The 12,121-nt window shown below is 40.4% G+C and overlaps 1 protein-coding gene across 1 annotated transcript in view; it reads right to left on the bottom strand.

Annotated features, from left to right (window-relative positions):
• Positions 1-12,121, bottom strand: part of SPIDR (scaffold protein involved in DNA repair) — a 770,885-nt gene that overhangs the window by 335,684 nt on the left and 423,080 nt on the right. Inside the window, exon 7 of the mRNA XM_089678484.1 lies at positions 4,294-4,544. Within this exon, the coding sequence (XP_089534610.1) occupies positions 4,294-4,544 (251 nt within the window). The remainder of the gene's footprint in view (positions 1-4,293; positions 4,545-12,121) is intronic.

Below are 12,121 nucleotides of genomic sequence, written 5' to 3'. Positions count from 1 at the left end.
AAGATACAGGTGGCTACTGTCTTTTAACTATGTCATATTTCATTGAGAAAGAAGTGCCACTCTCACCTAGTAACAATTTTGGAAGGGAGAGAAGTAAAGGATAAGTGCACTTTAAGACAAAGTGCATTTATCATATGTGTCCCTTTATCCACCCACCCGCCATAGATGTATATTTGCCTTGATCTGATGGCTGCGTATTCTGTATTTATTTACTTCCTGGCTGTGTCTGTGCATTGCAACCCCACAGACATCTATGGGACCATCTCCTGCTGCCTCCCTTTGTCTCTGGCTTTGAGACACATGTGAACATGGAGTAATAATGCGGCCAGGACAGTGAGACTTGTGGTGGTAGATGTAAGCAAGCACCTGAGTTTGTGGCTGTAGGACAAAGGCAAGTATGCATCTGTGCAGGTGGAAAGTAAGTAAGGATAAGTCAGGGTAAAGGGGCAAAAGGAATAAGTATGCTTTGTTTTAAAGTGCATTTTTCCTTTAGGTTAAAATCACTTTTTTTTTTTTTTTTAATTGTGGAGGGAAATTGAAGCACCCACAAAAAATGCTTGCACACATGGTTAAACATAATATTCCATGGAAATACTAAAGCCAAACATAGAAGGATCTCAGCCAGTTCAGCAGGCCGAGATTTGATCCATCAATGGGCTGGCTGATTGTATCCAGGATGATCGATTGACCAACCAGCATGTAGGATTTTTAGCCTGCGATTACTGCAAGCAGTTATAGATGCTCGTAATATTCATTGTGTTCTTGGGGCAGGGATGGTGCCCTGTAAAACCAACGCCCCCACCCGTGGATGCAGGAAAGAAAATTGCATAATCTACGGCATGCCTAAAACTGCAAGAGGAGAGCTGCTCTGTAACTTCCTGAGTGCGTGCCTATCAAACATGATTTTTACTACTCCATGTTCACTGCACATTGGAACCCTGTGGATTAGTGAAAGTCTATCATGCACAGGCAAACTTAAAAGAAAAATAAATAAGAAATATTTATGTATATATATATAAATATATATAAATAAATATATATATTAATTTCTTTTTTTTGTATTGTCTTTTCATAAAAGCTTGCGTGTAACTATTCAATAACCTAATGTCTTGGCAATGTAAGTACTAAACCCTGCCAAAAAATTAGGGGAGTCAATTTGTGAGAGGTACAATCTGTGCCATCTAGAGCATAGCTGTACACAATTACAGTAATTCCTAAGTACAGTCAATGATCCATGCAAACTTTCTCCGCTTTGTTCTGTACATCTGAACTTACTACACGAGATGCTCCTGTAGCGTTTAGGAATTTAAGAACATATTTTAGTGAAAGATGCTTGAACATTTGCCATTCTTGATATATATACTGCAAACTAAACCATCAAAACACAAGATAACTGCATGTGATTCATTTTCAAATCTTCTGGAAATTATTTAAAATCAGTTTAGCTTTTATAGACAGGTGAAATAACTAGCACATCAAGCATAATTCAAAACGCTTAAAATAAAATCTTGTATTATCCACCCCCCCCCCCCCCCCCACTCCCTGGGCCGGTTTCAGGATCATCTTCCTGTTCCTTCTCCAAGGTGGAATGCATACGCCAGGCAGATGACCCCATTGACGCAACTTCTGCCTGTGTGATCTTTAGTCGGATTGCAGAGTTTCAGCATTTCCCATATATGGGATATGCATGGGATGTTGTTTTTATTATATTTGGTCTATTCTAGTGGGGAGAGTGCCTCACCCTGGGATCATCTTTGGGAGTGTCTTTTTGGAGGCGATACTCCCTCCCCAGCATCTAACCATTGTTAATCGAAAGACAGTGAGGTGAGGTGCCAGTGGATGTTAGGCTTATATGTAGATATTATTGGGTAAAAAGTGAGTGAATATACTGTATGTAATAACTACTATTTCTTGGTTATTCCTCCAACTTGACATTATATTGAGGTATATATTTAATAAATTATTCTATAGGTTGTGTGTACTCCCTCTCTTGGCCCCCTGATGCTTCCCCACATTCTGGGATGATATACAGTGGGGCAAAAAAGTATTTAGTCAGCCACCAATTGTGCAAGTTCTCCCACTTAAAAAGATGAGAGAGGCCTGTAATTGGTATCATAGGTAGACCTCAACTAGGAGAGACAAAATGAGAAAAAAATCCAGACAATCACATTGGCTGATTTGGAAAGAATTTATTTGCAAATTATGGTGGAAAATAAGTATTTCGTCACCTACAAACAAGCAAGATTTCTGGCTCTCACAGACCTGTACCTTCTTCTTTAAGAGGCTCATCTGTCCTGCACTCATTACCTGTATCAATGGCACCTGTTTGAACTTGTTATCTGTATAAAAGACACCTGTCCACAACCTCAAACAGTCACACTCCAAACTCCACTATGGTGAAGACCAAAGAGCTGTCGAGGGACACCAGAAACAAAATTGTAGACCTGCACCAGGCTGGGAAGACTGAATCTGCAATAGGCAAGCAGCTTGGTGTGAAGAAATCAACTGTGGGAGCATTAATTAAAAAATGGAAGACATACAAGACCACTGATAATCTCTCGATCTGGGGCTCCACGCAAGATCTCACCCCGTGGGGTCAAAATGATCACAAGAACGGTGAGCAAAAATCCCAGGACCACACGGGGGGACCTAGTGAATGACCTGCAGAGAGCTGGGACCAACGTAACAAAGGCTACCATCAGTAACGCACTACGCCGCCAGGGACTCAGATCCTGCAGAGCCAGACGTGTCCCCCTGCTTAAGCCAGTACATGTCCAGGCCCATCTGAAGTTTGCTAGAGAGCATTTGGATGATCCAGAAGAGGATTGGGGGAATGTCATATGGTCAGATGAAACCAAAATAGAACTGTTTGGTAGAAACACAACTCGTCGTGTTTGGAGATGAGCGAATGCTGAGTTGCATCCAAAGAATACCATACCTACTGTGAAGCATGGGGGTGGCAACATCATGCTTTGGGGCTGTTTCTCCGCAAAGGGACCAGGACGACTGATCCATGTACAGGACAGAATGAATGGGGCCATGTATTGTGAGATTTTGAGTGCAAACCTCCTTCCATCAGCAAGGGCATTGAAGATGAAACGTGGCTGGGTCTTCCAACATGACAATGATCCCAAACATACCGCCCAGGCAACGAAGGAGTGGCTTCGTAAGAAGCATTTCAAGGTCCTGGAGTGGCCTAGCCAGTCTCCAGATCTCAGAAAACCTTTGGAGGGAGTTGAAAGTCCGTGTTGCCCAGCGATAGCCCCAAAACATCACTGCTCTAGAGGAGATCTGCATGGAGGAATGGGCCAACATACCAGCAACAGTGTGTGCCAACCTTGTGAAGACTGACAGGAAACGTTTGACCTCTGTCATTGTCAACAAAGGATATATAACAAAGTATTGAGATGAACTTTTGATATTGACCAAATACTTATTTTCCACCATAATTTGAAAATAAATTCTTTCCAAATCAGCCAATGTAATTGTCTGGATTTTTTTTCTCATTTTGTCTCTCATAGTTGAGGCCTACCTATGATGCCAATTACAGGACTCTCTCATCTTTTTAGGTGGGAGAACTTGCACAATTGGTGGCTGACTAAATACTTTTTTGCCCCACTGTATATGGTCCCATCAATGCACTTTATCTTTCAGGAAATGCATGTGTGTGTGTTTGCTGTATGGTTGTTGTTTTTTTTTTCCTCTCAGCACTATAGCAAACAAGAAGGCACACTTTTCTATAACGTTAATCTTCGGTTGTTTGATTTGATCCTTATTTTGAAGTTTAAAGATTATGTGGGATTCTACCATTTTATTTTGATTGGAATGTAACATTTTGTGCCATATCCTAATGGTCCCGGAGAAGCGAAAAGTCTTGGAAACGCCTAGACTAGCGATTAAGTTAGGATAAGATAGGCACCTTGTATGAATTTATTATACAACAATTTAACCTTTTTAATAAAATTTTGTCAGTCACTTTATGTATATGTATGAAATGTTGTACATCAATATTTTTTCAATATAATCCTGGGGTATCTGTTTGAAAATTCTTTTTTTTTTTTTTACCACGTTTCGGTACTTTTATCCATCCCCAACACTCAAGGCTATGCTGGATTTGTAGGATCTGCCTAACATAGGTTGAGCCCATCAAAAACTGGCAGGAGAATTATCTCAGTTAACAGGAGGATTTTTTCCTCCTGACAGATAACAGTCAAACTTACAGATAACAGAAACTTCACTAATGGAATACCAAGAAATTATAACTTTGAATACTTAGAATTGTGCTGAACCTACCTGAAAATTGGCTTTTGTGGCATGGTTGTAGTCTCAAGAATATTTTTCATACATTCTTGATGACGATGTCTGGGACTATCACTTGAAGTAAGGCAATAAACTCGCTGAACAACACAGATGCAGACACCTTTCCACCAAGCAACTCCTTGGGTTTCCACCAAATCCAGTAAAGAGTCATTGGCTGTGGATCTTGAACAGAGTCCGTTCTCAGGAGTGCAAAGAAAACTTTGAATTTCACTGGCAACTGAAACCTAGAAAAGTATGACAAATAAAAAGGGTCAATGAATAGGACTGATTTTTTTCCATAAATAGACTACATAACTATAAAACAAGTAATAAAAGTCTCCTTTCACTGGCCATAGGAGTTAACTTGAGGCACAGGTACAGTGTACAAACAGGGATGTTGAATTCCTATAGCCCGGCGCCCGGGACATGCAGATCCGGGCACCGGACACAAAGTTTCTTTTTAGATTTAGCCCTGCTGCAGGCACACAGCAAGGTTTAGAGCCGCCCTCCCGCAGGCTGTCCCCATCGACTAGTGGGCACTTCTGCCAGCTGACAATGGAGGCAGCAATGGCAGACCGCACTGCAGAGCATGCCAGGGACAGATAGGTACCTCCTCCCCCACTGTCCTACTCATCCCCGACCCCGTGGTGGAGTCTGCTGCGAGGCAGGACTTGTGGAGGGGGTGTGGTTGGCCTCGGAAGTGATCACTCCTTGCCACAGGTGTGCTGTGAGATAAGGCCACAGGACTGGTATGTGTTCTGAACAGCGATGGGGGGGTAGTGATCAGGAAGCACATGCTAACACTTTCAATGCTAGAAGACAGTGGCTGGACATGATCAACCCTTTTATTGCTGGCAGATGAGATCCCAGTTGGAAGTGAATGATTAACCTTTTCATCTGTATTGGAAGCCTATGATTAACTATTTCATTGCTAGCAGATCCCTGGTGGATATATGTATTTCCATTAAGGATCGGTTAGCAGTGAAATGGTTAATCATAGGCTTCCAACACAGATCTGAAGGGGTTACTCATGCACTTCCAACTGGGATCTCATCTGCCAGTAATAAAAGGGTTGATCATGTCCAATCACCAGGGATCTTCTAGCATATAAACTTTTATTGCTAGTAGATCCCTGGTAACTGTACACGATTGGTGGAACTACCAGGGTCTCAAAGGTCACCCTTGCAACCGGGCCCTGTCGTTCCACCACCATGGGAGAGCCCCAAGATGACAGGAAAGGGGCTCACTGAGGGACCATAATAAAGGGCCTTGAGATTAGTGGGAAGGGTCCCGGGGCCAATGGAAAGGACCCCTTTACCGTTTCTTGCAATGGGGCCCTGAAGGTTCTAGCTACATCTCTGAGAGGTAGATAAAGACTGGAAAAGCTCTGCCCTCCGCTATGATATAGGAAACAGGAAGCTATGAGGAAGCAGCAATTTTAAAAATGAAAAGCAATTGATCACACCGATCTTGGTGTGATCAAATGCTTTTAAGGGCAGAGGATGACTCTTGGTCTTATTGACACCAGAATTTATATATATATATATATATATATATATATATATATATATATATATATATATATATATATATATATATACACACACATACATACACACACACATATACACAGTCAGGTCCATAAATATTGGGACATCGCCACAATCCTAACTTTTTCGGCTCTATACACCACCACAATGGATTTGAAATGAAACTAACAAGATGTGCTTTAACTGCAGACTTTTAGCTTTAATTTGAGGGTATTTACATCCCAAATCTGGTGAACGGTGTAGGAATTACAACAGTTTGCATATGTGCCTCCCACTTGTTAAAGGACCAAAAGTAATGGGACAGAATAATAATCATAAATCAAACTTTCACTTTTTAATACTTGGTTGCAAATCCTTTGCAGTCAATTACAGCCTGAAGTCTGGAACACATAGACATCACCAGACGCTGGGTTTCATCCCTGGTGATGCTCTGCCAGGCCTCTACTGCAACTGTCTTCAATTCCTGCTTGTTCTTGGGGCATTTTCCCTCGGTTTTGTCTTCAGCAAGTGAAATGCATGCTCAATCGGATTCAGGTCAGGTGATTGACTTGGCCATTGCATAACATTCCACTTCTTTCCCTTAAAAAACTCTTTGGTTGTTTTTGCAGTATGCTTTGGGTCATTGTCCATCTGCACTGTGAAGCAGCGTCCAATGAGTTCTGAAGCATTTGGCTGAATATGAGCAGATAATATTGCCCGAAACACTTCAGAATTCATTCTGCTGCTTTTGTCAGCAGTCACATCATCAATAAATACAAGAGTAGATATAAGTTGTGTAGCGAGCGCTTACTGTAATGAAAATTAGGTGCAAGCCGCTAGAACACCAAAAAGGTAACCAACATAACCTTCCAAGACAATATTTAGACAATAAAGGTGCAGCGCTATTAATAAAAATAGTGAAATATCAACATACATTCAATTTTTAAGAGTATAAAGATGAGGATATTAGATCATATTGTTCATCTTAAGATAAATTCGATGTTCAGTCTAATGTCCAAAAACATACAAGGATGTGATGTGCAAATTCTGCCGGGTCTCCTTTGCCAATAAGGATAAGTGATCCAAAGGTGAACAGGAAATAAATTAAATGCGCACTCACCAGAAGTGCGTTTAAAATACGCATGAAAGAAGTTTCCTCTCTCATCAGGTACATCTAGGTCCTCCGCACTCAGGTCAAGCTGCGCTCCCTGGTCCTCACTAGTCATCCATCATGGCCAGGTTCCCTGGTTCCTCAGACTCTCATGCACCTCTGGGGTCCCTCCTTAAACTTGATATTAGATGAGTACATCATCTTGAAATTAATATACCCATGATATGACATCAATATTATGGATGTCTGGTTCTGCGCAAACTCCTCTACTGCCACGTCCAGCAACCTCTCCGAACTCCTTCAAATTTATCTTAAGATGTACAATATGATCTAATGTCCTCATCTTTATACTCTTAAAAATTGAGTGTATGTTGATATTTCACTATTTTTTATTAATAGCGCTGCACCTTTATTGTCTAAATAAATACAAGAGAACCAGTTCCATTGGCAGCCATACATGCCCACGCCATGACACTACCACCACCATGCTTCACTGATGAGGTGGTATGCTTAGGATCATGAGCAGGTCCTTTCCTTCTCCATACTCTTCTCTTCCCATCACTCTGGTACAAGTTGATCTTGGTCTCATCTGTCCATAGGATGTTGTTCCAGAACTGTGAAGGCTTTTTTAGATGTCGTTTGGCAAACTCTAATCTGGCCTTCCTGTTTTTGAGGCTCACCAATGGTTTACATCTTGTGGTGAACCATCTGTATTCACTCTGGTGAAGTCTTCTCTTGATTGTTGACTTTGACACACATACACCTACCTCCTGGAGAGTGTTCTTGATCTGGCCAACTGTTGTGAAGGGTGTTTTCTTAACAAGGGAAAGAATTCTTCGGTCATCCACCACAGTTGTTTTCCCTGGTCCTCCAGGTCTTTTGGTGTTGCTGAGCTCACCAGTGCTTTCCTTCTTTTTAAGAATGTTCCAAACAGTTGTTTTGCTATCTCTCTGATGGGTTTGTTTTGCAAATGCAAAATAGCACACTTGAAATGAACTCTGGACCTTTTATCTGCTCATTGTAATTGGGATAATGAGGGAATAACACACACCTGGTCATGGAACAGCTGAGAAGCCAATTGTCCCATTACTTTTGGTCCCTTAACAAGTGGAAGGCACATATGCAAACTGTTGTAATTCCTGATTTGGATGTAAATACCCTCAAATTAAAGCGGACAGTCTGCAGTTAAAGCACATCTTGTTAGTTTCATTTCAAATCCATTGTGGTGGTGTATAGAGCCAAAAATGTTAGAATTGTGTCGATGTCCCAATATTTATGGACCTGACTGTATATACAGTTGTGTTCAAAATAGTAATAATAATAATAGTAATAGCAGTGTGTTGAAAAAAGTGAATAAAGCTCAAAATCCTTCTAATAGCTTTTATTTCCATACACACAAATGCATTGCGAACACTACACATTCTATTCCAAAACATGAAGAAAAATATATCAAATTTGTGTTGTTCCTCTAAAAAAAATTTAAGAAAAGTAAATATTAAGTCTGTTCAAAAAAATAGCAGTGTTTGTATTCTTCTTTACAAACTCAAACATTCACTATATAAACTGAAAAATGTTTGAAGATTTTGCTTTCCTTTGAATCAATTAATATTTAGTTGTATAAGCACTGTTTCTGAGAACTGCTGTACATCTGTGTTGCATAGAGTCAACCAACTTCTGGCACCTGTGAACAGGTATTCCAGCCCAGGATGATTGGACTACATTCCACAGTTCTTCTCTATTTCTTGGTTTTGCCTCAGAAACTGCATTTTTGATGTCACCCCACAAGTTTTCTATTGGATTAAGATCCGGGGATTGGGCTGGCCACTCCATAACGTCAATCTTGTTGGTCTGGAACCAAGACGTTGCACGTTTACTGGTGTGTTTGGGGTCGTTGTCTTGTTGGAACACCCATTTCAAGGGCATTTCCTCTTCAGCATAAGGCAGCATGACCTCTTCAAGTATTCTTATGTATTCAAACTGATCCATGATCCCTGGTATGCGATAAATAGGCCCAACACCGTAGTATGAGAAACATCCCCATATCATGATGCTTGCGCAACCATGCTTCACTGTCTTCACAGTGTACTGTGGCTTGAATTAAGTGTTTGGGGGTCGTTTGACAAACTGTCTCCGGCCACAAGACTCAAAAAGAACAATCTTACTTTCATCAGTCCACAAAATGTTGCGCCATTTCTCTTTAGGCCAGTCAATGTGCTCTTTGGCAATTTGTAACCTCTTTAGCACGTCTTTTTTTTCAACAGTGGGACTTTGCGGGGACTTCTTGCAGATAGCTTGGCTTCACATAGGTGTCTTCTAATTGTAACAGTACTCACAGGTAACTTTAGACCTTCTTTGATCTTCCTGGAGCTGATTGTTGGCCGAGTCCTTGCCATTTTGGCTATTCTTCTATCCATTCGAATGGTAGTTTTTCGCTTTCTTCCACGTCTTTCAGGTTTTGGTTGCCATTTTAAAGCATTTGCCATCATTTTAGCTGAGCAGCCTATCATTTTCTGCACTTCTTTATATGTTTTCCCCTCTCCAATCAACTTTTTATCAAGGTATGCTGTTCTTCTGAACAATGTCTGGAACGACCCATTTTCCTCAGAATTTCAGAGAGAAATGCACTGTAACCAGCATGTACAACATTTGCTGCCTTCCTTCCTTAAATAAGGGCAATAATTGCCACCTGTTTTTCAAAGAATGAATGACCTCACTAATAGAACTCCACACTGCTATTATTTTGAACATGCCCCTTTCAATTAGTGATTCAATTACACAGAATCAGCAGCATGCATGTCATGACTGTTGGGTCTGTTGGATTTCTATTACTCTACTACACCTGCTAGTAAATTATTCGCCATGTAGAAATATGATTTCTACCAAAAACAGTGATTGATCAGGTTAGTGATGTCTGACTGCTATTATTTTGAACACAACTGTATATATTTATTTATTTTATTATTTTTTTAACCATTTGCCCTCCAGAGGATTTACCCCCCTTTCTGACCAGGCAACTTTTTGTGTTACAGCACTGCGTTACTTTAACTGACAACTGCACGATCATGCAATGCTGCACCCAAATTAAATTTACGTCCCTTTTTCCCATGAATTGAGCTTTCTTTCGGTGGTATTTGATCGCCTGTGCGGTTTTTTTCTTTGTGCTAAAAAAAAAATATATTTTTGACTTTTTGCTATTAACCGTTTCAATACCGTGCAATTTTACACCTTCCTGCCCAGGCCATTTTTCAGGTTTCAGCGCTCTCACACTTTGAATGACAATTGCGCGGTCATACAACACTGTACCCAAACTAAAATTTTATCATTTTCTTCACACAACTAGAGCTTTCTTTTGGTGGTATTTAATCACCGTTGGGTTTTTATTTTTTGCTAAATTAACAAAAAAAGACCAAAAATTTTGAAAAAAAAACACATTTTTCTTTGTTTCTGTTATAAAAGTTTACAAATAAATAATTGTTCTTCATAAATTTAGGCCGAGATGTATTCTACATGTCTTTGGTGAAAGTAACCCAAATTAGGATGTATTTTTTAGTTTGTAGGAAAGTTATAGAGTTCACAAACTATGGTATAGATCTGAATATTGATCAATCCTGAAGTACTAACAGCCAATCTAATATCTTGAGGTCCAAGAATGTCAGAACAGTACAGATATCCCCCAAATGACCCCTTTTTGCAGAGTAGACAGTCCGACGTACTTCATAAGAGGCATGGCGAGTTTTTTGAAGTTGCATTTTTTTGTCATAATTTTTCGGAAAATGAAAAAATTAAAAAAATTATTTTCACTATTTTTTTTTTTACATACTGTCACCAGTGCAGTACAGCGTCATCATATAACTGGCATGGCGGTGAACAGTGACACTGACTGGTGACAGTATGAAAAAAATATATATTTTTTTTTTAATTTTTTTTTATATTTAATTTTTTATTACATTTTTTTTATTTTTTTTAAGATTTTTTTTTCATATTTTACTATGACCAAAATAGTACAGTGTTACCATAGTAACACTGTACTACTTTGGGGAAGTGATCTGTATTTTTTATTTTTTTATTTTTTTTACACAATTTGCTTATAGCAAAGAATTACTTTGCTATAAGCAAGCATTTACCTGAATGAAATCGATTCATTCAGCTTTTTTTTTTTTCTTTTTTTTTTTGTGCTTAGCTGTGATTTGGTCACAGCTAATCACATGACATGTGCATGTGATTAGCTGTGACCATTCACAGCTAGGCACTAGTATACAATGGATGGCATCATGAATGAAGCCATCCATTGTATACAACTGTCATGTGACCTGCTGTGATTGGTCACAGCAGGTCACATGGTACCGGCAACGGGAGCCGGTACTCGGATCTGTCATCGGCCATGTCCGAGGTGCACGGGCGGTGACAGATCGCACTGCTGCGTCGCTCTGCAACCGCGCAAACCGCGCATGTGCGGGAGCACGCCAAATGGCGTGCACCCGGAATACAGGAGCACATTTCAAGCCGCCAAACGGCCATTGGCCGGGCGGCTAATGGCTAAACATGTCCAGTAAAAAAATTAAATTTCGTCATAAATTTAGGTCAAAATGTATTCTGGTACATGTTTTTGCTGAAAACAAATCCCAATACAAGGAAATTAATTGGTTTACTTGAAAGTTATAGCATTTACAAATGCAGTATATATACTGGGATTTATTTTTAATTTTTACTAGTAATGGCAGCAATCAGCCACTTATAGAGGGACTGCGGCGGGCATTCTGACACTGGGGGGAACTGACTTGGTGGCACTGACATCCCCAATGACACCAATACAGTGATCAGTGCTAATAAAAAGCACTGACACTGTACTAATGACACTGGGCAGAAAGGTATTAACTTATGGGGTGATCAAAGGGTTACCTGTGTGCTGTTTCACATAGTGGGCTGTGTCTGTGCTTCACTGTAAGCACACTGCTTTGTATGGCTATGCCATGCACAGCCATGCAAAGCAGTGTGCAGGAGCTGACAAGGGGAGAGAACTGTACTATTTACAAACAGTTCTCCCCCCCGTCGGACATGCTCGGCAATCACTGGGCCCTGGTGGGTAATCACCGGCCGGAACCCGGTGACTGACAGCCAAGGCCGCAAATGGTGGTGCAGGTAGGCATGTGCCCTACCCATAACTACAAAATCTTGTGTGTAT

The sequence above is a fragment of the Staurois parvus genome, unplaced genomic scaffold, assembly GCF_062004578.1.
Source record: "Staurois parvus isolate SC_StPar_1 unplaced genomic scaffold, SC_StPar_1.0 ptg000205l, whole genome shotgun sequence".
In the NCBI taxonomy this organism is placed as follows: domain Eukaryota; kingdom Metazoa; phylum Chordata; class Amphibia; order Anura; family Ranidae; genus Staurois; species Staurois parvus.
The sequence above is the reverse complement of the archived record's forward strand: the minus strand, read 5'-3'. Positions and strand labels throughout refer to the sequence as shown.